General features: G+C 41.9%; 1 protein-coding gene across 1 annotated transcript; it reads right to left on the reverse strand.

Moving 5' to 3' along the window:
* Positions 1–4,332: 4,332 nt before the first annotated feature.
* On the reverse strand, positions 4,333–16,560 carry LOC117532956 (bactericidal permeability-increasing protein-like). The gene is made up of 16 exons (XM_034196574.1): positions 16,431–16,560; positions 14,802–14,909; positions 14,611–14,725; positions 13,459–13,587; positions 12,958–13,113; positions 12,799–12,862; positions 12,603–12,663; positions 12,432–12,523; positions 8,260–8,436; positions 8,119–8,178; positions 5,966–6,133; positions 5,815–5,882; positions 5,690–5,732; positions 5,546–5,609; positions 4,796–4,872; positions 4,333–4,644 (listed from the first exon to the last, which is right to left on the reverse strand). Exons 2-16 carry the CDS (start codon positions 14,902–14,904, stop codon positions 4,603–4,605), a joined length of 1,419 nt encoding a protein of 472 aa, XP_034052465.1. The 5' UTR covers positions 14,905–14,909; positions 16,431–16,560; the 3' UTR covers positions 4,333–4,602.
* Positions 16,561–24,049: the final 7,489 nt, after the last annotated feature.

Consider the following 24,049-nt stretch of genomic DNA (forward strand, 5'->3'; position numbering starts at 1 on the left):
CTGTAAAAAGCACGACCAATCATCTGAGCCGGCCCGGCTAAAGTAACTGGATGGCCTACCTGCCTGTCAGCCTTCCATCTGTGCACAAACTTATCTCGTGCCCTCATTGGTCATGTGCGCGTTCGTGTGTGTTGGAGGAGGGGCTCTGTAAGGAAGTGGCAGGTTTGTTCCGGCTGTGTATTTTCAAATTCTAGCGCACTCGAGCTGGTTTCTCCAAAATTACCTACCCCACCTTTAAAACATGTCAAAGCAAAGTCAGTAACAATCATCAAGAGCTTTAAGGCTTTATCTGGTACTTCCATCATTCAATCACTCACTCTTTATGGTTTGTCTCTCTGATATAGATTTTGTGAGGCCGAGCCCTCAGTCACAGCTCCCTGAGAGAGACGGTGAAGAACTACGATGAATATGTGTCCTCAAACACAACCATGACCGAAACAGGCCCATGATGGAAACAAGAGAAACCACTGGAAAGATGGGGGAGCTAGAGCACCGCCATATTTTCTTGGAAGACACACTGTGGCTGTATTTCATGGACTCTTGGTCACATTGGACTGTTGTGATGAGCTATTAAAACTGCAATATGTTATTTAAACTGTCAGTACTAAGTGTGTTTATTTACATATTGAACTGACGACTCTCTAATAAAATAACAACTAGGTGGAACTTGTGCTGCTCTAAGCTCCAAAAAGAAATATTTGGAAAAACTCGAGAGCAGTGCCTTTTTATCAGAAAACACGACATGTCTTGTGAGCGGATTAATGGAGGAACTATTTTCTTTCAACCTAACTTCACCCATCAACGATTGAGCACCAGCTTCTCGTCTATGAGTCGCTGCACGCAGGCCCGCCTTAACCTGCCATCAGGCCCTGGGGCTGATAGGTTTTGTAGGCCCCCTATTTAAACAACAAATCAAAGTCATTTATAGCCTCGGCAGGCTCTGTGATCGCACTTCTCCACTCTGCTCTACGCGCGCCTGGTCCTCTCCTCCAGATGAGAGACGTATCGGACATCCCTCGTGTATTTGTCTGGTTGCCGTTGGCTCCCCTCCACGTAGCAAGTCCTCGTCGTCCTCTCCATCTCCTCCAACATCCCTCCTGTCTGTTTTTCCTCTCCCGCTACTCCAGCTACTCCATCGCTATCAGAACCAGACGGCCTACTTGGCTCTGAGGCCCCACGGCCGGCACCGCTACTGCTCGGTACAGAACTCATCTGTCCTCCTTCCTCCTCATCCTGGCCTACAGGTTTAAAACAACCTGTAAGCTTCGGCATTTTTTGTAATAGCTGCTTGTCTCGAAACTCCTTTTCCCTCAACAATTTCCTTTCCCGAGCGCCACTCTCAAACTTTTTCTTCTCAAACTTTTTCTCCTAAACAACCTTCATCTGTAACTCAATCACTCGCAATTTGAATAAGTCACATGTGAAACATATTCTCATTCTGATTCGCTATGAAGTAGTGCCCATTGACTGTTACGGAGTCATCATTTTTGAGAAAAATCTCTGGAATCCATCGATCTGATTGATTAGCGGAGCAAATGATCAAAATACTACGGAGGGAAGATATTTTCGTTTGGATTACTGGTCTGGGGGAAGCTCACGTGTGTGTGTGTGTGTGTGTGTGTGTGTGTGTGTGTGTGTGTGGTGTGTGTGTGTGTGTGTGTGTGTGTGTGTGTGTGTGTGTGTGTGTATACGTGTGTGTTTGTGTATTTTTGCGTTTGTGTGTATTGTGTTTGTTTCCTGGGGAAAACACTCACGAGAAACACCGGCTGTTGTTATGCCTGCTGTGACGTCAAGTTACTCCGTTCTCCGCTTGTAATTATGCCGTTACAAGCTTCAACGTTGTATTTATCATCTGAATTTGCCGAAACAAGTTTAATATTCTGAAAGCCAAGACTTTGTTTATTTGAAACCAGATGAAAACAAACTGTAACGGACCCTGCCGTGTTATCTATGATTACTATACGCTTACATTCATAATTTCAGCCGGAGGGAGGGGGAGTGAGAGCTGTCATCTTCCCTTTACAAGCTTCAAAAATGTATTTATCGTGTGATTTTGGAAATAAAAGTTTCATATTCTGAAAGCCAAGACTTTGTTTATTTAAATGTTTTTTTAAAAACATCCGAAATAAAAAACTTTTTTTTTTTTAATTTAAATTTTTTTTAAAACTTTTTTATTGGCTCATGATAGGCCCCTGATCTCCGTAGGCCCATGGGCTTCAGCCCAGGTCAGCCCGTGCATTAAGGCGGCCCTGGCTGCACGCTTCTTTCATCACATTGGCACGTGTAATTTGGCAAAAAGAAAATAGTTCCTACAACAAACTGCTCACAACAATGTCTGTGTCTCGATTTCTGGAACGAGACATTGTGTTGGTGAGTTTTATTAAAATGTGTTTCATTGGGGCTTTGAGCAGTTGCGTGGCGTGGGAAAAAAATTAGGGGAAGCCAATAATATGTCCTTTCTTTTGGGTCGGGGGTGTGGTGGTCAATGTAATAACGTAACCAGATGAGTGATTACAGCACCCGGTATCATTTTACACACATTTGTATCATACAGATGCAGGACTTACACACGCCTGTTATCTAACCGACAGGTCCGCACGCACTCTCCAGCCCAAACTCTAATAAGCATTCATTCACAAACTAAATCAGGAGACCTTTAACGTTTTACGTCCGATTCGCTCCTTTTTTCCTCGCTGTACACAGCTCCAGTTTGGGCATCGGCCTGTCATCAGATTTTATTTGGTGTTGCTGCTGTAGCGGAAGTTTAGTACAATTATTTTTGATTAAATACTCCACATCTCCACCCTCCATAATTGCACTTGCTTCAGTTGCTTGCTACTTTCTAACGGCGGTGAGAGTGGTGCAGTGACGCTATCTATCTTCTATCGATTAGATTTATGATTCGAAAATTATAAAAGTAGGGTAGACATGTGGATATTATCCGACTGAACAAAACGTGCATTTATCTAACAGGTTGGTTTTCCACTGACCTTATTTCGAGCTATTTTCCAAAATCCTATGGAGAAATCCCATTGCTTTTTTGTGGAGGGAAACCGAGCGCAGCTTACTTCCGGATTTTAGGATGCGTCACTGCAACACTAAGTTGATGCGATTTGATTGGATTGTGAGGCAAGGGAAGCCAGCCGCCTCTGGCTTCCCTTGGCATGGCCCTGACTAATCACAGGTTGGCAGGGGCATCACGTGAGCCTTGTCTGATTGGTCAATCCCTCCATTTTTTTTTCACCAAGGGAAGCCAATTTCGGCTGGCCTCCTCTCGCAACAGTGAGTGCAATCTACTGTTTCACCATAACATCTAGAGGGGCGCTGTTTCACTATTTGTAAAATACTCAATGAGAATGGGGGAGAGATGAGCCGGCAGCAACACACAACAAAGAATTTCCGAAACTAAACGAAGTGTTTTTATTTATAAAAATGATATAACTACAATCCGAAAAAACAGGGGAAGCCTGGCTTCCCTTGGCCTCCAGGAGAAAACACCACTGGCTTTGAGCACAACGAACTGAGTGCTGGAAAGTTTGTTTATATTCAAGAGAAGGCAGACTTACCTCTCCTGCGATAGCTCTATAAACAGAAACTCACATCAAAACAATTTAGATAAAAAAAATGGCATTAAAAGTAAAAGAAGTATTTTTTAATTTTTGTGTGAACCGTCCCTTTAGGAAGATACAACTGGTTTGGATGATGTAAATTATAACGTGTGTTTAACACAAACTACCGTGACCTAATATTTGTTGTACTGTTGTCATAATTATTTTCCTACGGCTCTCAAATCTGCTACAGAAAAGTCATGAATCAGCACATTTGTGAGCACATCACTCTGTGAGATATGAAGCTCAGCGCAAGTTCAACCAGGAAGACCTTCTTTACTCATTCACTATGCTATGTTACTACTCTCTCTCCTCTCAATAAGTGATCGGGGGCGTCACTCTCCAGGTTAACCAATCACTTCGCTCTATTCTCACAAGCCTATCATAGCGCTCCGCTAAACCTTTTAAATCTGCTCTCCCCCCTCTGAGAGCTGTCATTTCAGGTGACTCGACGCACCCCTTTTCACCTCCTGTCCCTCTGAATCCAGGGTGAAGCTAAGCCCCTCCCCTTCAGACCGAACCCAACTATCCATTCACCACCACCAGTGTCTCTAGACCCCGGGGGGTTTAATCGGATCGGTTCTCCCCTCCCGAATGATACTCCTGCACAACGGGGCCTAATCGTCAAAACTTCATTACATTAATTTGTGTATTCCTAGCAATAAATAGCCTATGTATTCTTACATCAAAACCGTCTCTCCTGATTGAAACAAAATCAGAAACCTTTGAGTTATAAATTGTTCATAAAGTTGGCAGCAGAGAGTGCTGATCCGCTTTAAAAGGAGTTTATTGTTTAAAAAAAAAGGTGCAAACCTTGTCCAGCAGACTGTGCCCTATCTACATTGTATATGAGGTTCATATTTAATAGAAAAGCAGCATGAACACCTGGGTTGATATCCCGAACAGGTGATCAGCATTTGACGGTAATATTTCTACATGATGAACTGTGATTGTGTCTTCATGGTGCAGAATTGGAAGCTTCCAGAAATGGCACTCAACTCGTGAACTGAACATCGGTCCCAATCATCACGTAGTCCTAGAGAGAAATAAACCAAAATTAAGAACAGCTTAAAAATCAAATAATTCAGTTGATTGTCTGGATATTTAAGATGTTTTCTTCCGAGTTATTGGCCCTCGTAAAAATCCATGTCATATAATAAATACAGCTTTATAGGAAACAGTCTGACCTTCAGGACCAGCAGCTGAGTGTTCACCAGCTTCATCTTTCCAAGTGTCGGAAGAGGGTATCCCTTTGCAAGTTGAACTATGAAGCAAAATGCAGACATTTAGAAAAACTAGTCCCAAAAATCTAATGTGGGAAACGTGGTCATGATATAATAGCAAAAGTGTTATATTAGGTTTTAAGTGTATAGGACATTTCATGCATTAAATGCAGATTAAATTGCTTAAAAAATAAAAAATGCAACACATAAGATTTAACTGAAAAATGTAAGGGGACAAATTATGACTTTAAAACTGGTTCAATATCATTTATATGAAAATGCACACTAGCAATATGCAACACGATTAAATAAATATGAAAAAGTTTGCCTTTCTGTCTTTTATGGAATCCCATAGGGGCCTCTTTTTTTTGGATAATGTAAAATGAAACCTCACTCTACATCTTACATTTCCCATGTATTTATGTGTATTTTAAATATTTATAATTAATTTTTTATTATTTGAGTATGATTTACTATTCCTGAAATAGTTATGTAAGTCGCAATTTAAAATAAAATGCAATTTTCTGTCGATTTTCAAATGAAAATGGCATTTTAATTTAGTTTCTGAAGACTTAACCTGCAGTACAGTGGACAATATTAAAATGCAAAAAAGTGTCACAGTCTGTTGCGTTCACATTTCAATCTGTCAGTCTTCTCATCAAGTCGAGTCTCTGTATTTCATATAGAGTACAAAGTGATAATGCAAGATCTCACCATTCATTCTAGGTATCACCACCATTTTGAGGACCATTTGGAAGATGCTGTCGAGCGAACCGACCTGCAGGTTAGTGTTAGGGTTCGTTAGTTATGTCGGTACTGAATGTGCACACTGTGACTTGTGTTAGAATGAGTTCTCACCTGAAAGTCTCCGACATAGCTCGTCCCCAGGGTCAGATCCATTCTGTGCAAATGAGGCAAATTAAACGGTCATGCTCGTCTTCACAAAGACCTTTTGGCCCCTTTTTTTATTTTTAGTTACTCACTTGTTTAGGGTGACAGCTCCGGCCAACCTCGTTCCACTGACAAACACTCGGGCGCTGACACTGGAGTCCTGTAAGACAATATAGTGAGACAGTTCCCAACGTAGAACCAAACAAATGGCTTTTTATTTATCACACCAGCTGTGTAACCTACCAAGTTCAGGACAAAGAGAGGCGTAAGTGTGGCGTTGGGTTGGATAGCGTAAGCTGTCACTGAGGCAAAGCTCTGAACTGTTGCGTTGTTGGGTTCAAACGTGATGACGGGAGTTTTCACCGTCTTCACCAGCAGTTTCATCATCAGACCTGGGAAACGCTTAGCAACCTGAAAAGCAAATATATAGCTGACAAATATTTGTGGAGGAAACTTCTGTGTAGCAATGCAGTGGGAGTCACCGACTCATGAAGGAGACACGGGACGAGCAGGAGTTCTGATGTCAAACACTGATATTTAATACAAGCATCGGCCGGAGAAATTCACATCACAAGTCACACAGTCAAAGGTTCTGACTGCACGGGTGGTTTGCCATGTCAAATCTGATCAGCCTCGCATCTTGGTAGACCTTTTAACTAGTTTACAGAGAGTCAAATCCACATATTGGGGATGGGCGTAAACACATCTGCAGACACAGGAGATGTCTCTCACGTCTCTGGAGCTTAGAAAACCCCCCTTGTGCCTACTGGTGTCAGGCCATAAACCCTAGTATCAACATATGACTGCATTAACACATTCCTTACGGGAGATTAGAAGCAGGGATGGTTGTAAATGTCAACACACAAAATAAGGTTAAATGTCTAGGAGTAAAGACAAAATTAATCCCTAACAAATCCCTAATAGACTGGTGCAGAAATTAGCCCTAAAACCCGGAAAACTCGTCTTTACTTTAAAACATTTTTGAATGGTTAGATGCCTGAAATAAGGTCTGTTGTAAACATAAGCTTAAGAGATTTTTAAGTTTTATTCTTTGACATAAATAAGGTCAGTAAATAACCCACTTGTGAATGTCAGAAGTTCCTTTGTGTCTTATAAACAACGGTTGCTAACAAGTGTCTAAAAGAGACTACTGAACGTCATCACGCAGAACATTAGGCGCTTTTAGCTTAAGCCCCTGTCACACTGTCCCGAAATTGACACCCGATGGACACACGATAAAGGAAATGTTCAAATTCGGCTGTGATCGTAGCAACATCGGGCCATTCGTGAGGGCATCTAAGCCATCGTATGACCGCCGGTGGAGTTTCTCAGGCTCCGGCAGCAACTTCGTGAGCGGCAACTTCGTAAGGCACTCATGAGGGCATCTTGTCAAGTCGTGTCATCTTCGTGTTATCATCGGTGCATTCGCCCTCACTCTGATCGGGGCGAATGCCCGATGGCACGATGATAACAACAACGAAGGGCAAAATTGACACACGAATTCAACACGAAAATGAACCTTCGCAAGGTCCTTTGGCAATTTTTTGACATGCCAAAGATTTTGCCACCGCTCACGAAGTTGCTGCCGGAGCCTGAGAAACTCCACCGGCGGTCATACGAAGGCTTAAGATGCCCTCACGAATGGCCCGATGTTGCTACGATCACAGCCGAATTTGAACATTTCCTTTATCGTGTATTTTATTGCACAACAAAATCATGTAAACATATTATGTAAATAACCCAATTTGTGTTCTGTGAAACTAAAAAGGATATAATATATTATTTTGCAGGACAGTTGACAGGAAGTTGTTGTTGTTATGGAAACAACATTACGGAGAAAAGGTAATATTTTCTACATATAACGACGGATAAAGTAAAGAACAAAGTCTGAAAATATCAGTACAGTATCATAGTACTGTAACATAATTGTTTGTGTTACTTTCGTTGCAGTTGTATATCTTAAATGTAATGTAAATGTTGCCTTCGTGTGTGGTTCGGGGCCATCTTCGTGCGAAATTCACAATTCCATATTCGTGTGTCCATCGGGTGTCAATTTCGGGACAGTGTGACAGGGGCTTTAGCGGTGGTGATCTGCAGCAATGTACCTATGATGTAGCCTAACAATAGCTTTTAGCTTCCGGTGATTTCAATTATGCTTCAATCATAATAATGTAGATATTATCGTGCTGAACAAAACATGTTAGTATTATAAAGGTGTGTTTGCCACATATAAAATGTTCTGCAATACACTGAAATCCAATGGAAAAATCTCATTGCTTTTTGGCGAGGGGAGTCCTTGCGATGCTAACTTCTGCGTCGGCCTACACAAATACGTCATCCCTGCACCAATCTATAAAGACAATGCTTTGTATCAAATGAGTAGAATCTGTTTTCACCTGCGGGATGAAAACTCCAAACGCTCTGGTGTTGAGTCGGATGGGAAAGCCTTGTGGGATCTGTTGAGAGTCAGAAAGGTTGAATATCATTGTGACGTCATGTAAGAACATTGATGAGTGAATCAGGAGGATTCAGCTCACCATGTCATCAGTGATGTACAGGCTGAGGGCTCCAGCTGTGTTGTAGACGAAGGCCGCAGATTCGATGGTGAAGGAGGAAACGCCGATGTACAACATGTTGTTGATCTGGGGCGGCAGGGAAAAGACTGCGGGGGAAAAGGGAGGCTCCTGATGCTTCCCGATGTTGTAGAATTCACCCTAAAAGACAAAGAAACAGCAGAAACAGAACATTTGCAACGTAACCATGACTGTCTATTTCTTAATAACCAAGCTGCAGAGGTGGGAAGTAGTGGAGTACAAATACTTTCTTTCTGTACTTAAGTACATTTTTCTGGTATCAGTACTTTACTCCACTACTTATTTTTCTGACGACTTTTTACTTTTACTTCTTACATGTTGAACCCAAATACCTTTACTTTCTACTTCTTACATGTTGAACCCAAATACCTGTACTTCTCACATTTTCCAAACAGCTGGTTCCTTTAGTCTGAATGTGTGTTTGGTGGCGTGATCATTATTATTTAGAGTCATTGCGTGCCTATTGATTTGAACACGATCCGTGTATCCATAATTTCCTGGTCTTCTCTAAAGAAGAGGGACCAATGAAAACATTGTCATGTTGCCATTGTTCAGCATGGAAACATTCATTCTTTTTTGGACCCCAACCAACAGTCTCCCCGGTTGATATTCTGGGCTCCCTCAATAAAAATATCTTCCCCTCTGTCATGAACCTTGGAGTGACCTTTAACAGCGCCTTTACATTTGATAAGCAGGTTAGCACTGTAGTCAAGACCTGCTTTTTCAAAACACGACTATTGGCTAAGATCAAGTCGTTTTTATCTTTTAAAGACCTAGAAAGGGTTATTAACGCCTTTGTTACCTCGAGACTGGATTACTGCAACGCTCTGTATGTGGGTATGGACCAGGCCTCAATTAGACGCCTCCAGCTAGTTCAGAATGCAGCTGCACGTCTTCTCACTGGCCATAAAAAGCGCGACCATATCACCCCAATTCTGGCTTCATTGCACTGGCTTCCAGTTCGGTTCAGAATAGATTTTAAACTCCTTTTATTTGTTTTTAAAGCCCTAAATGGGCTGGCTCCTGCCTATATAGCTGAACTCCTCCATCGCTACACCCCAGGCAGAGCCTTAAGGTCGGCTGATCAGCTGCTGTTGATAGTGCCTAAGACCAGGCTTAAAACCTGAGGGCATCGAGCTTTTGCAGCGGCTGGCCCTAGGCTCTGGAATACTTTGCCCCTCCATGTGAGGTCGGCCCAGACCCTGGGGTTTTTTAAATCAACACTTAAAACTCACTTTTTCTCTTTGGCTTTTGTTTAATTATCTATTTATTCATTTAGTTATTTATTTATTTAGTTCTTTATTTTAATATTTATAACATAACATAGGATTTCATAAAGTATTTTTTAAATAGTTTATACATTATTTGAATATAGGAATAGTAGATAGGATTACTTAAAATATAGTACCTTATATTTAATCTTTTTTCCCTTTAGACCAGGGATGGGTAAATGGCGGCCCGCATGCGGCCCCCACCTCCTCTTTTTGCGGCCCTCAGATTAATTTATAAACAACGTAATTAATTCAAAAAAAATTCAAAAAAATATATTTTTTTTACTTGTAGTACTGATACCGTCCACTAGACTCCTAGTTACGTCGCGAGCTGCGTAGATGATTTCAAATACCACGAAATAATCTGTGACGCATTTGTGTGTATTGTGTTTGTTTCCCGGGGAAACCCTCACAAGAAACACCGGCTGTTGTTATGCCTGCTGTGACGTTAAGTTGCCGCTTGTAATTATGCCTTTACAAGCTTAAAAGTTGTTTTTATCATCTGAATTTGGCTAAACAAGTTTAATATTCTTAAAACCAAGACTTTGTTTATTTGAAATCAGATGAAAACAAACTGTCACGGACCCTGCCGTGTTATATGATTACTACGCTTTTCATTCATAATTTCAGCGGGAGGGAGGGGGTGCGGCGCTGAGGAACAGCAGAGTGCGGGCGTGTTGACATTCCCCTTATTGTGGAATAAGGGGAATGCAGAGACTGGCTACAAGTGTTTTAGGTTCAAGTTAGACAACTAATGTCTGGGTTAGTGTTCATTACTTCATCTTTATGTCATCTAATGGTTAATCTCAATACACACACATTTTCCGTGCTTTCCAATAGTTTAAAATAGTTTTATTCCACTGTTTAATAACCTGTTCAATACAAACATGCCACTTGTAAAAATGAAATCCAATTTCTGTGAACTGATATTTGTTTATTGAGCTTATTAGAGGATGTTCCCATTTTTTGAGGATGTTCCCTTTGATTGTAAAATCTCAATGAAGATGTCAGACTTAGTATATTTGTTAATAATTACATACAACACATGGAATTTTTGTGTGTGTGTGTTCCAAGCAGAGGTCGCGTTAACCGAATATTTTCCGTCCATGACGGGTTTTTTTTAACAATGACGTAAAAATCTGAAAGCAGTCCGTCATTTTGACAGATTAGAACAAACTCGGAACAGCGCCAAAGTTTCCCCGCAGCGAGGCTCCGGTGTTATGCCATGTTATGCATGCCCTCCAAAAAGGAAATTATACCGTTTCCAAACCTAACTGTGCCGTACAAATCATTGAAATGTCTGAGTTTTCGCTTTACGTTGTGCACGCTCCCGCGAGGTGCAGCGGCCATGCATAACACGGCGCATGTGAACTGTCCGTCCCTCCCCCCCGTTGTCAGTTCACGAGCATGCTTCCCCCCCCCCCCTCGTCAGAGTTGTGTAAATGCCGACGGGTAATTCTGGATTTTGACGGAAGTTTTACGATCCTGTCCGTCAAAATGACGGGCAGCGAAAAAGTCTAGCGCAACCTCTGGTTCCAAGTGAATCTGCGGCCCCCTGGTGGCCAGTACATCAATGATGTGGCCCCCACCACCATCAAAGTTGCCCATCCCTGCTTTAGACCCTTGCGGTTTATTCTCAAAAACCCTTACCCTTACCCACCCCCCATTTCCCCTCTGCTGGTCTATGGCCTTGTAGAGGGTAACAGGGTACAGAGTCGCTTAGATAAGCGGGGGAGTGCATCTGACGAAGAGATAGGTTGTTGTGCTCCCTATCTCTGTTTCTTATCTATATCTAATAGAACTGCTCGGGTCTTGATAGATTGAGTGGGGAAGTTCATGAGATCTTTCTAGAGGGTTATCAAGAATAACTTTTATCCAATGACCTTTTCCCTCTCTGTCTGTGTCTGTGTATTCTCTTGTTCCGATTAACCCAGCCAAATCTTTTTTCTTGTTTTGTATCTATATCTACGCCGGGATCCGGAGTCGAGGCTGATCCTCTTGCTGTAGTCCTGTGTCTTGGATCCTCTATCCTGAGTTCTGGATTAAGTCGTGGACTTCGGGTCGTGGCTGAACCTGTCTCTGCGGTCCTGCCTTGGGTCTCGTCATGCTGCTTCCCTGATGGCTTCCACAGGATTGTAGCTGACATCCTCGTGGATTCATCTTCTTATTACAGACACATGCATTTCCTAACATTCGGTCTATATGCTGTAAAACGTATTATCTCTTCGATTTACACACGGCATCTATTGCACGTCTGTCCGTCCTGGGAGAGGGATCCCTCCTCTGTTGCTCTCCCTGAGGTTTCTCCCATTTTCCCTTTAAACTGTGGGTTTTCTCTGGAAGTTTTTCCTTGTACGATGTGAGGGTCTAAGGACAGAGGGTGTCGTTTTTCTCATACTGATATTCTGAACAATCTGTGCTGTTGTATTTGCTGTAAAGTGTCTCTACTGTAGGCTATTTTTATTATATGTACAGCACTTTGGCTCGACCAAAAATCGTTTATAAATGTGCTATATAAATAAAACTTGATTTGATTGATTTGATTAGCTAACAATGACATTATTGTTCTATTAATATAAAGGGAGGTCAGGTACTCTTTAAAACAGCTGCTAGTTATGGGTACTTTTTACTTGAGTACATTTCAAAGCCCATACTTCTTTACTTTTACTTGAGTAAAGAAGTTTAGTCAGTACTTCTACTATCTAGTATTTTTAAACACGAGTATCTGTACTTCTACTTGAGTAAAGTATATGTGTACTGTTGCCATCTCTGCCAAGCTGAGGCTCCAGTACAGAAGCCTTAATAATCAAACGAGCAAACAAAAGCATCGGGATGGTTTCTCACCTTCAAGCCAAAGTCTATGGAGGTTTTTGACACTGCAGGCGATGCCACCATGGAATATTCAATCTCTGCAAACTTGTCCACCTTGGCTAGAACTGCAATAACACAGAAAGTCTCTCACATATTCAGCATCAATGAAACATACAAATATTTGACATGAAGATAATGTTTTACCATTGAGAGTTTTCAAATTGTTGTTCAAATCAGATACTGCATTGGCCACCAGAGGGCAGATCTGCAACAAACAATTCCAAAACACAATACATTTGCACAGTGATTTATGAATGGAGAACATATTCTTAAAATAACCCAACATGGATAAAGAGCAGTTTGGAAACCAACTACTAGTGTCTGTACCAGCAGTCCTCACCTGTTTCTGCATTGCTTTTCGTATCGCACTATCAATGTATTTACTGAAGAGATTGTACAACCAACTGAAATGAAAAACAGGAAATATGGCAGCACGAAAATAAAATAAAATGGTATTCTTTCAAATTGGTTCAAATGTTGTTTCTATTTTTTTTCTTACCTGGCTCCACCCTTAAAATGGATGCTTGTCTTGCCAACATTGGCTCCACAGTCGAGACTATTGACCGCAGGTCGGCCTGTCTGGTCAGTCTTGATGGAGAGACTTGTACTGATACTGATATCATTGGCGTTCAAATTAAAAGAGCCGCTGTCCTTTCTGTTGAGAGAGGGGTGGGATTAGGGTTAGGGGTTTGAATGTCCCCAAATATTTAACTTTAAAGGTCCTCTATTATACTATTTTTCATCCATATATTATAGGTCTAAGATATATACAAAACATGTCTCTGAAGTGTTTGGCTCCAAATACCAAACAGATCATTGCAGCATTACCCATAATCCCCTCTGTTTCAGCCCTGTTTCAAAAGTGCTGATTCTCTGTCTGTCACTTTAGATGAAAATAACATGCACAACATGTTATTTTTTGTGTTGATGTATCAAAGACATGAAAAAGTGGACTTTGCATAATAGGTGACCTTTAAGGAAGAAATCTGTTCTCACTTACACAAAGAGGTACTTGACCCGCCAGTTTCCTTCCAAACGGAAGTAAGTGTTGACAATGGACAGTTTGACACCGGTCCCTGGCACCAGATCCAGCGCAGCCGTTGGCAATCCCACATCCACCATTTTCATGCTGATAAAGACAACATGAAAGTTCATTTTCAGTTCCATATTTGTATTTTGTGTCTCTACTTTGACATGTTTACATGCTTTAATGTTCAAAAAGCTCTTTATTGTTCTCATACTGTCTGTGCTGCAGTACCTCTTTTTTACCCTCTGTCTGAAACCAGAGCCCAGTCTGCTCTGATTGGTTGGCTGGCCGGCTCTGTTGTGATTGGTCAACTGCTTAGAGATGTCCTGCCCCTTAGCCAATATTACAATGTGTTGGAGCTCTAGCTAATAGAAGAAGCGCGAGTGCTACAGAGTGATGTCACTGTGGGGGAAACTTCTGAAGCAATGGAGGAGTCAGGACTCAAAGAGACACGTGGAGAGCTGGAGCTTTGATGGCAGACACACTGATGGTTTATTTGGAGTTACGGCCGGAGAACTGACAAGACATGTCACGGGTCACGGTTTGACCACACGGTTGAGATGCCACATCAATTCTGAAGAACTCTTCTGCGGCTCGAGGTTTTAACTAGTTCAGAGTGTAATAATCAACATTCTTCATCAGTGAGACTAAAGCAATATGGACCCTGAATCTAGAGCTGTCGTCCATAGAAAAGAATGGGCGCCAGGGAACCTTCGTCCCTGAACAGTAAACTATCTCATGGCGGCTTGTGCTCTGTCTCAACAACAATGCGCCCAAGCTGCTCCTCCTTAAGAGAGATAGCAGCAATACCCAAGGCTGTAGACCTATGCCATGGGAAAGGAGACAGTGAGAAGAGAAAATTATGAACTGTGTCAAAGTTTGAATACCTTAGCAAATTATTCCCCAACAGTCACTATGTTACAGAAGTACACAAAGGAGTCCAGTTCAGACAGGGGGGGAAGTGTGAGTGAGAAAACTCGCTCAAACTCTTCGGACTTTAGCCTTTGCAGACCATTTACATGCACACAAACCTATATAGCACATTACAGAAAAGGGGAAACCCCACAAATCGTCTTTAAGTATCCACTTTCAGGACTGACGGTGATGAATGCACTGCTTTCTTACTTTGTCAGGCTGTACTTGACCTTGCCGATGGGAGACACCTTCACTTTCCCTGACATATCATCAAGTTTGATGGTTTTGAGTTTCTGCAAGATCGAAGCCACTGCCAGTTGTCTGCCTAGGGAAATCAAGGGAAATTGATGATTACATCTCGGGAGAAATCAGCGATTTAAAACTAAAAGTACAAACCTTACCATATTCAATGCCTTTAGCTGTTAGCTTGACCTTTACTCCAGGGTTGGTGCTTGTGGTCAAAGGGATTAAAGCCACCAGAGATAGGCACCAGCACAGAAACATCTTGACTGTTGGGAGGAAAAAGGACAGGATCATCAGCACAACTTTTATTTATTTGTTCTCAAGATATGTTGACATGTTTATTTGTTCTGCAAATGATGTTTGGGAATCAACCAATCAAGGCTTCCTCTTCTAGATTAATGCTTTGTCTATTTGATACTCGTTTCCTATTTATTGTTATATAATCCATAACCATCATAACTTTAGACATCAGTGGCTTCCCCTTTAGGCACATTCACTTCTGTTTTGTCCACTGGTCAAGTCAAGTCAAATTGGATGGATGAAGTACTCAGATTATTTACTTCAATATATACAGTATACCGGTACATTTAAGTAAACTTGTAGACTTTGTTACAAGTGAATGAAAACAAAATAAAAGTTACAAATAAAGTAGTACTACAAAATAAAAGTAATTCTGCAATGGGTCGTTTCTTTAACTGAAATTTGAGCCCAACAAGACCATTATTTTAGTAGTCCCAATATATCACGTTTTGAAACTACTGGTTAATAATATATTGCTTTCTGTAATGCTTTTAAACACAAAATCTTAATTTGAAAAGAAACGCCGCTACATATAATCATAGTGGTGTAAAAATGAAACTATTCCCTGTCTCCTGCTTCAATGGAGGCCTGTGAAAGAGCTTCAGTGCCGCAGACGACACCACATGACCCCTGATCAGTCAGCAGGACTTTAATTATATCAGGAAGAGATTTAAGACCCAGTCCACCATTTTGGTCTAGGTTTGATTCAGTATAGAGAGAAATTAGAGATTGTAAATGCACTTTTTTTTGTAGCACTAAAGTAATTGTGTCTAGACATTCATTCAGTGTCAGCTAATGTGATCACATGCCGTTTGTCCACAAGCTCCTTCAGATGTTCACTAATAAACACCATTTAAAGCCATTCTTTTTGTTGGTGACGATGCTTAAAATGTAGTTTGTTGCATGTTTAAATTGATCGATTCGGGCTCTGAACATGTTTATGAACACACTAAACAAAAAAAATGTAAGATGTGACCACCCAGCTCCCTTAATGACGGTTCCGTGAGGATCAGAAGTCTGGTGCAAGACAAAGAGTGCTTTTAACCAAAGTGCATGTGAAAACAGGTTAAAGAGGCTGCTTATTAAAAAGAAAAACATATTTCACCATGGAAACCAAAATACACGAATGATCTTTGACTATGAACAGATTAGCACTTACATGTAATTCTGAAAGTTAGTTTTGTAGGGAAGTAATATTTATGCATATCCTAAAACGCAACAGCAGCATTGGTATTCAGACATTGGTATATTAGGTTTGTTGTTTTTTCGAATATGTAGCCTCTTGATACTTATCTACACATTCATAATCAGTGCAGTTGAGGCACAACAAGAAACCCACATATTTCACAAAACAAGAATCATCTACCTTATATGAAGAAGCATTTCTAGACACTACAATTCAAGGCTCCTTCACATATTGAAGTTAACTCAGAACAAACGTAAGAAGGTTTTCTTATCTTTACATATAAACACATATAAGCTCTTACCCGAAGCAGTAGTCTGTCAGGTTTCTCCTGATGTGTGAGTCTCACTGCAAACAAGGCAGAGTGAAAGAGGAAGGGAGGCACAAGGCCTTTAATTCACTTACCCAATCAGAAACTAAACTATGGCTGTGAGGATCCACGGTTCTCCCTCCCTCTTTTTTCCCTCTGTGATTGTTTTTGTCTGTCTTCCTGCCTGGGCGTGGCTGAACTACCGCCACACCTCCTCAGCGGCTGCTCGTCATCCTGATTGTGCTCACCTACACCTGCATATAAACCCGGTTCCCTCTTCCAGTACTCGCCAGTTCGTCGTCTAAACCAGGGGTTCCCAACCTTTTCTCCCAAACCCCCCCCCAAATAACTCCTGTTGGAAAATAAATAAAAATGTCACAAAAAAGTCTAAATATGATATTTGTCCTCAAATCATCTGAGGCCTGGCGCCCCCCCCTGCGATCTTTGGCGTACCCCCCAAGGGAGGCGCGCCCCCCAGGTTGGGAACCACTGGTCTCACCAGTGACCAACTGACCTGCTCCTCTGCCTGCCGCACCCAGCCACCTCCCTTCCTGCTGTGCTCCTTTGTGTTCCTTCGCTCCCCTGGTTCAGCCTGCTCTCTCGGCCACCCCATATCCTGGATGCTGACCTCCGCTCCAGCTCTTAGTATATTCCCTGGCCCTGGCTTTTTGGATTCCCTTATCCCGTTTTTTCAGATTACATCTCTCCTGCTCTGTCCCCTGCTGCAGCCTAACCCCCAGACCCTGCCTGTTTGGAAATAAACCTTTTTTGTTCAACATAACTTCAGTCTCCGTTCCTAGTGTTCACTCCAGTAGCTTTTTGAGTGCTTAACAGTGGCAGGGGACTAACCCCACATGAAGCAACATTAACCCATCTTGGTTTTCCCACTGCTTCACTGTGCTGATCTTTTACCACCTGAAATATTACAAAATTCTAGCTGTGGTCTTATGTTAGTGTTGCATTAAACAAAAACAAAAAAATAGTGTTCTCAAAGGATGATAATTGATAATATGTCAATAACCGACTCAAAATTGAGCTTTGAAGCAAATTGCAAAGCTGTGTGCAACAACGGGAACCAGCATTTATTTAATTTTAGGAAACAAGAGGTGGAAGAAGTACTCGGATCATTAACTTAAGTAAAAGTAGCAACACTACAGTCTAAAAAAACTCAGTTATAAGTAATAGTCCTGTATTAAAAACTGTACTTAAGTAAAAGTAAACAAGTAAGCGAAATGTACTTTAAGTATCAAAAGTAAAAGCACTTATTATGCAGAATGGCCCAATTAGGCATCAAATATTTTAAATGATTATATTATAATTATTGATGCGTTCATTTGTGCGTCACTTCAATGTTCACTTCAGAGTAAACATGAGGTTGATTTGAATGACTTTATGTACAACTTGTTACAATTAACAAATTAGTTAGATTTTAATGTTGTATTAATAATCTAAATCTGCAAAGTAACCAACTAAACCTTTAATACAATGTAGTGGATTAAAATTAAATCCTATACAAATATTGTATATTATATTTGTGGAGTAAAAGTATCGAGTAGCATAATCTTAAAATATTAAAATAAGGTACAATTAGCAGCAACCATTGCACACATTAACAAGTTGTAGCAGCGTCAAACAGATGCTTTAGGAAGCAATGCCTATATATTTATTTATCAACTTGCTGATTTGTTCATGTTTGTATTAGTGGGTTTTAAAAGTGATGGATCACAGTGTACTTTTTAAAGATGTGTATGTTGTCGTGTTTAAAAATGTGTCTCACAATGCATCGTGTCTTTTACCTGCTGCAAACCAAATCTACCTGTGGGTACCAGAGGTTGCGCTAGACTTTTTCGCTGCCCGTCATTTTGACGGACAGGATCGTAAAACTTCCGTCAACATCCAGAAATACCCGTCGGCCTTTACACAACTCTGACGAGGGGGGGGGGTGGAGCATGCTCGTGAACTGTCAACGGAGGGGGGGGGAGGGACAGTTCACATGCGCCGTGTTATGCATGGCTGCTGCACCTCGCGGGAGCGTGCACAGCGTCAAGCCAAAACTCACAGACGTTTCAATGATTTGTACGGCACAGTTAGGTTTGGAAAGCCTCGCTGCCTGGAAACTTTAGCGCTGTTCCGAGTTTGTTCTAATCTGTCAAAATGACGGACTGCTTTCAGATTTGTCCGTCATTGTTAAAAAAAATCCGTCATAGACGGAAACTATTCGGTTAACGCGACCTCTGGTGGGTACAAATAGATAACTTGAATCTGATATAGTTTACAGGTTTGGTGCCAACATATTTGTCTTATGTGCTTTTGTTGGTGTTGGCTTAGTTCCAATCTCAATTTCCCGTACAGAAAGTGGAACAAATAAATCAGCCGAACTGGCCAATAGAATCATGATGATGAAAAGGGAACAAAGCAGTGAGCTGCGTATTAATCATACTTCTGCTAACGTGTACTGCGGGGAGTGTGGTGTAATGTTAGAAGGTTCACTAACTAGGTGTTTTCAGCATTTGGTCTCAAGCAGGCACGTGCTCAGAACAGTCTCATAATACACACATTCACACAGAAGGATTCACACTTGTATTTCATGATCCGCAAAAGGAGTCACACTTGTATTTCCGGATCCACACTTGTGTTTTTCAATGCACACACAAATGTGTTCCGTTTCATATAGCCTACATGTAAATAAAATCCAAATACAGAAAAAAGTTTTACAGATGTATTTTTGATCCTCACATATTTGTTTTCCGTTTAAATCCTCTGAACCTGCAACACAAACCGCTTTCTGTGCACGGATCGCTGTGCATTCGTGTGTGTTTTTTTTAAGACTCCGTAAATGCGTATATGAAGCGCTACGTCATGAACGCAAGAAATCATACCCTCATGGGGGCGCGCTCATGTGATTGGCTTAGAATGAAGGAGACATGACCACTGTGAGTGGTCGCATTTTCGAGAGCTCCCGCTTTGGCGGTTATTCCTCACGATTTTTTACATATTTCATCCTCCTGACAATATGGATTATGGACTCCTACCTCAACTCATCAATGAGGCAACATCACTTAGAGAAGGAGAGTAATGAAAGCGGGGATAAAATGAACCACAATGACTTGTACCTTCTCAACGGCTGGGAAAGGAAACACCTCGCTTTTGGAAGTGCAAGCATTCATGCATTATTAACTGCAAACCCGACGCGAAAGTACTTACCCCCGTCAGGCAAACTAGACCGAAGAAGTATGATCGTCTTGGTCTTATTGTTAGCGGGAGACATCCATCTGAATCCGGGCCCGGTGCAGACAAGAAGCCAGTCCTGCAGGCTCGAGGACCTAGCATCTCAATTAGCATCAGAACTAGCATCTCTTCCGCTGCAACAACAACTACGCGACGACAACAGAGACCGTGGAGACAGCGGAGACCAAGGAATAAACGGAGACTTCGAGATTCCCCCGGGGACGCCTCGGCAGACAGACACGCATGAGGCAGTGACGAGAGGAAGAGAACCGAGATCCGAGGGAACAAATATCCGCCATGTTGTTCGCCACCCTTCTAGCATATCAACGGCTAAAGCTACAACGGAGCCTCCCTCCTCCCCCCACCACCACCACCACCACCCCACCACGACAAGCCGGTTGCTGTAACGGACAAAGACAAATATCTGCAAGCTGACGACATTGTGCATTTAAGCAACAAAAATGGACTACATATTTTTCATCTGAACACTAACAGCCTGAGACACAAACTGGCTGAACTCAGGCAGCTATTCATGAACGGTAAGGCAAGCATATTATGCTTTTCTGAGACCAAATTGGACAATTCCATTACAGATTCAGAGATTGAAATTGAAGATTATCTTGTAGTGAGAAGGGACAGGAACGTGAATGGAGGTGGTGTCTGCATGTACATACATAAAGACACCAATTTCAAAAACCGAACTGACCTGCATCATGAAAATATTGAATCTGTGTGGGTTGAAATTATTTTTGACAATGCTAAATCTGTAATAGTCGGGACAATCTATAGACCACCGGAACAGAGTGACTTTTATGATACATTAGATGGGTGTTTGGCTGATGTGGGGGATGTAGAGACAATTATTATTGGAGACTGGAACACGGATATGCAACGTAAAGACACGTCCGTCTTCAAGTCCTTCAGTAGGATTTGTGATCTGCACGGCTTCAGCCAGCTAATCACCCAACCCAGACGGGTATGTGAAACAACACAAACTACCATTGATCTCATTCTGACCTCTGACAAGTCCAGGATCTCCAGTAAAGGGGTTATAGCTTGCGGTTTAAGTGATCATTATATGATATTCTGTACCCGCAAAAAGCTAAAACAAAGGGCCGGCTGTCACAAAACAGTCATATCTAGAGACCTCAAAAACTACTGTAGCAAGGCCTTTAACCTAGAACTGGAGAGCCTGGACTGGTCAGATGAGCTCAGTGGTACACAAGTTGAAGAAACATGGCTTGGTTTCAAAAACAAATTCTCTGCAATACTCAATGATTTGCCCCCCCCTAAGAACAACCAGGGTAAAAAATCGCGCTGAGCCGTGGATGCACTCCGGCATACTGACCGCCATGAAAACCAGAGACAAAAAATGCTCTGAGTTTCATAAAAGTCAGTCAATGCTTTCCAAAAGCACGAGCAGTGAACTCCAGGCCCACGTGACTGAACTCAAAATTGAAAGAAACAGACTAAGAAATGACGTAAGCTCCATGATCAAAACTGCCAAAAAGAATTTCATCAATGTCAAAACTGAGGAAAACAAAAATAAACCCCGTGAACTTTGGAAATTACTCAATAACCAGCTTGGCTGCAGTAAAAAACTCAAAACGAGATTTTCTAACTTAAACATAAAGACAGATAACAGGCTCATCACAGACAAACTGGATGTGGCCAAGTACTTGAACATTTTTTTCACAAACATAGCCACAACTCTTGTAAATAAATTACCCTCCCACTCAGGGCTTTTTGGAGTAGATCACATCATGACCTACTACAAAAACCTAGGGGTACGCAAAGATGATTTCAGTCTAGCAAGGGTAACAACAGCAGAGGTACTCATTAAACTGAGCGCCCTCCAACCTAACAAGGCCACTGGCCACGACAATATCCCCTCCAAATTCCTCAGACACAGCAACCGCCATCTCACCAGTCATAGCTCACATAATTAACCTCTCCATAAAACAGGGAAAAGTACCCAAAGACTTCAAAATTGCAAGAGTAACCCCCCTGCACAAAAAGGGCAGCAAATTGGACCCAGGCAACTACCGCCCTGTTTCTATACTTACCTCCATCTCGAAAGTCATGGAAAAAATAGTATATGAACAGGTCGAAAAGTACCTCGCGGAAAAGAAACTAATCTATGAATTTCAATCTGGCTTTAGAACATCCCACTCCACTGACACATGCCTTCTTTATTTGAGCGACCACATCAAACAAGAGGTGGACGAGGGCAAGTACTGCGGCATGGTGATGCTGGACCTACAAAAGGCTTTCGACACTGTCAATCACCCCATTCTGATTGACAAGCGAAAAGCAATTGGTTTTGATAAACTATCGGTGAGCTGGATGCAATCCTACCTGGAGGGGGGAGAACAGATGGTGGAGGTAAACGGTACTCTGTCCCCCCCCCCCCCCCTCCCAGTGAGCTGTGGTGTTCCACAAGGAAGCATATTAGGTCCGTTACTGTTCCTAATTTATGTAAATGACATGTCATCAGCATGTGACTGCAACTTGTTCCTGTTCGCGGACGACTCAGCCCTGCTGGTCTCTGACAGGAACAGGTTGCAGGTTGAAAAAACCCTCAGCTCCGAGCTCGGCAGAATCTGCACCTGGCTCGCCGATAATAAATTATCATTACACCTGGGTAAAACAGAGTCCATTCTCTTCGGTTCGAAACATAATCTCAGCAAATCCGACGACTTCTCAGTTGCAGCGGGCGACATTATTGTCACAAGTAAGAAGGAAATTACTAGGGATGCACCGAATATTCGGCCACCGAAAATTATCGGCCGAAAAGGGTTAAAACGGCCCTTTCGGCCGAAAGGGTTTTAGCACCGAAAAAATATCACCGAATGTCAGAACAGGCTTACGTTGGTAACCTAACGTGTTGTCGTGATGACGTAATAAAGACGCGGCGACCATGCTCGCGGCTGGCTCACAGGGGGGGGGGGGACATTGACCTTTGTCATCGAGATTGCCCTGAGCCTTTAACAAATCGTATTAAATAATCTGATGACAGACTGTAAACAGAATAGCTGAAACTTTAACAAACTAAATAACTCAGTTACCTCTAATCATTAACCCATGTTTGTATCATGTAGTTAACTCCGTGTGTTGCTGCTAGCATACATAACACCTGACGTGGAAACGTTACTCGTGGATGGGGCTACAGGGCTGCTAGAAAGACGGTCGAACCCGGTACATTCCTCCGTCTGCATGCGGTGCACTTTTGCTAAATGTTTAGACAAATTGCTCTTGCTTACATGCTAAACTCTTATTGCACTTATGGTAACAAGCATTCTCCACATCGAGACGGGTAAAGTTTAACCACACCTCGGAGAGCGTTCTCTCCGCCATCTCCGCAGTGTGCTCCGCTGCATGTAGCAGCTGCGTGTGTGTAAACTGCCCCGCCCCCTCGCACACAGACGGGGGAGAGAGATCTCGTCTGATCGAAAATACATAATAGACGCATTTGTTGTCTTTGCATATTAGAAACGAGTTGGCGACACTAAGACTGCGATATAATGTTTTTTAGCAATAATACATGACATATATAAATGTACTGTATGCATTCAAAAGTGCTGAATAAATGTTTTATGGACCCATAATAGTGATTATTATTTAAGTTAAGTTTTGCCATAATCATGTCTATTTCCATAATCAGGTAGCTGAACAACATTGGTAAAAAATGTATACATTATATATATATATATATATTTCTATTAATCATTTTTCGGCATTCGGTTTTCGGCCAACTGTTTCCTATTTTTGGTATCGGTTTCGGCCAAGAATTTCCCATTCGGTGCACCCCTAGAAATTACATACCTAGGATCTATTCTTGAGGAAAACCTCTCCTGTGACAAAATGGCATCCAATGTAATAAAAAAAGTCAATCAAAGAACTAGATTCCTATACCGGATCTCCTCTCTGGTAAACAAAAACACCCTGAAGACTCTGGCAGGAGCACTCATTCAAGGGTACTATGACTATGCTTGCACGTCATGGTACCATAGCACCTCCAAGGCGCTAAAGATAAAACTTCAAACATCGCAAAATAAACTGGTCAGACTACTGCTTGACCTTTCATCTAGAACCCACCTCACCTCTGCCCACTTTGACAACCTAGGATGGCTTAGAGTAGACGACAGAGTACAGCTACTTGCAATGGGCCTGGTCTACAAGATCCACTACACCTCTATGGTACCCATGTACATGTCAAAATTCTTCCCAAAGGTCAAGGAATACCATGATCATAACACCAGAGGGAGCTCCACAAATCATGTGAAACCCAGATTTGGCACAAAAAAGGGGGAATACACGTTTCGCAATTATGCCACATCAAGGTGGAACGCTCTTCCCACAACTGTAAAGGAAAGTAAAACTAT

Source organism: Gymnodraco acuticeps, unplaced genomic scaffold, assembly GCF_902827175.1.
Source record: "Gymnodraco acuticeps unplaced genomic scaffold, fGymAcu1.1, whole genome shotgun sequence".
Taxonomy (NCBI): domain Eukaryota; kingdom Metazoa; phylum Chordata; class Actinopteri; order Perciformes; family Bathydraconidae; genus Gymnodraco; species Gymnodraco acuticeps.

Coding starts and splice junctions, on each gene's coding strand:
- LOC117532956 (XM_034196574.1), bottom strand. CDS start 14,904: ATGTTTCTGTGCTGGTGCCTATCTCTGGTGGCTTTAATCCCTTTGACC. Junction 14,726..14,801: donor AGCTAAAGGCATTGAATATG/GTAAGGTTTGTA, acceptor TGATTTCCCTAG/GCAGACAACTGGCAGTGGCT. Junction 8,437..12,431: donor CCATAGACTTTGGCTTGAAG/GTGAGAAACCAT, acceptor TTTGTCTTTTAG/GGTGAATTCTACAACATCGG.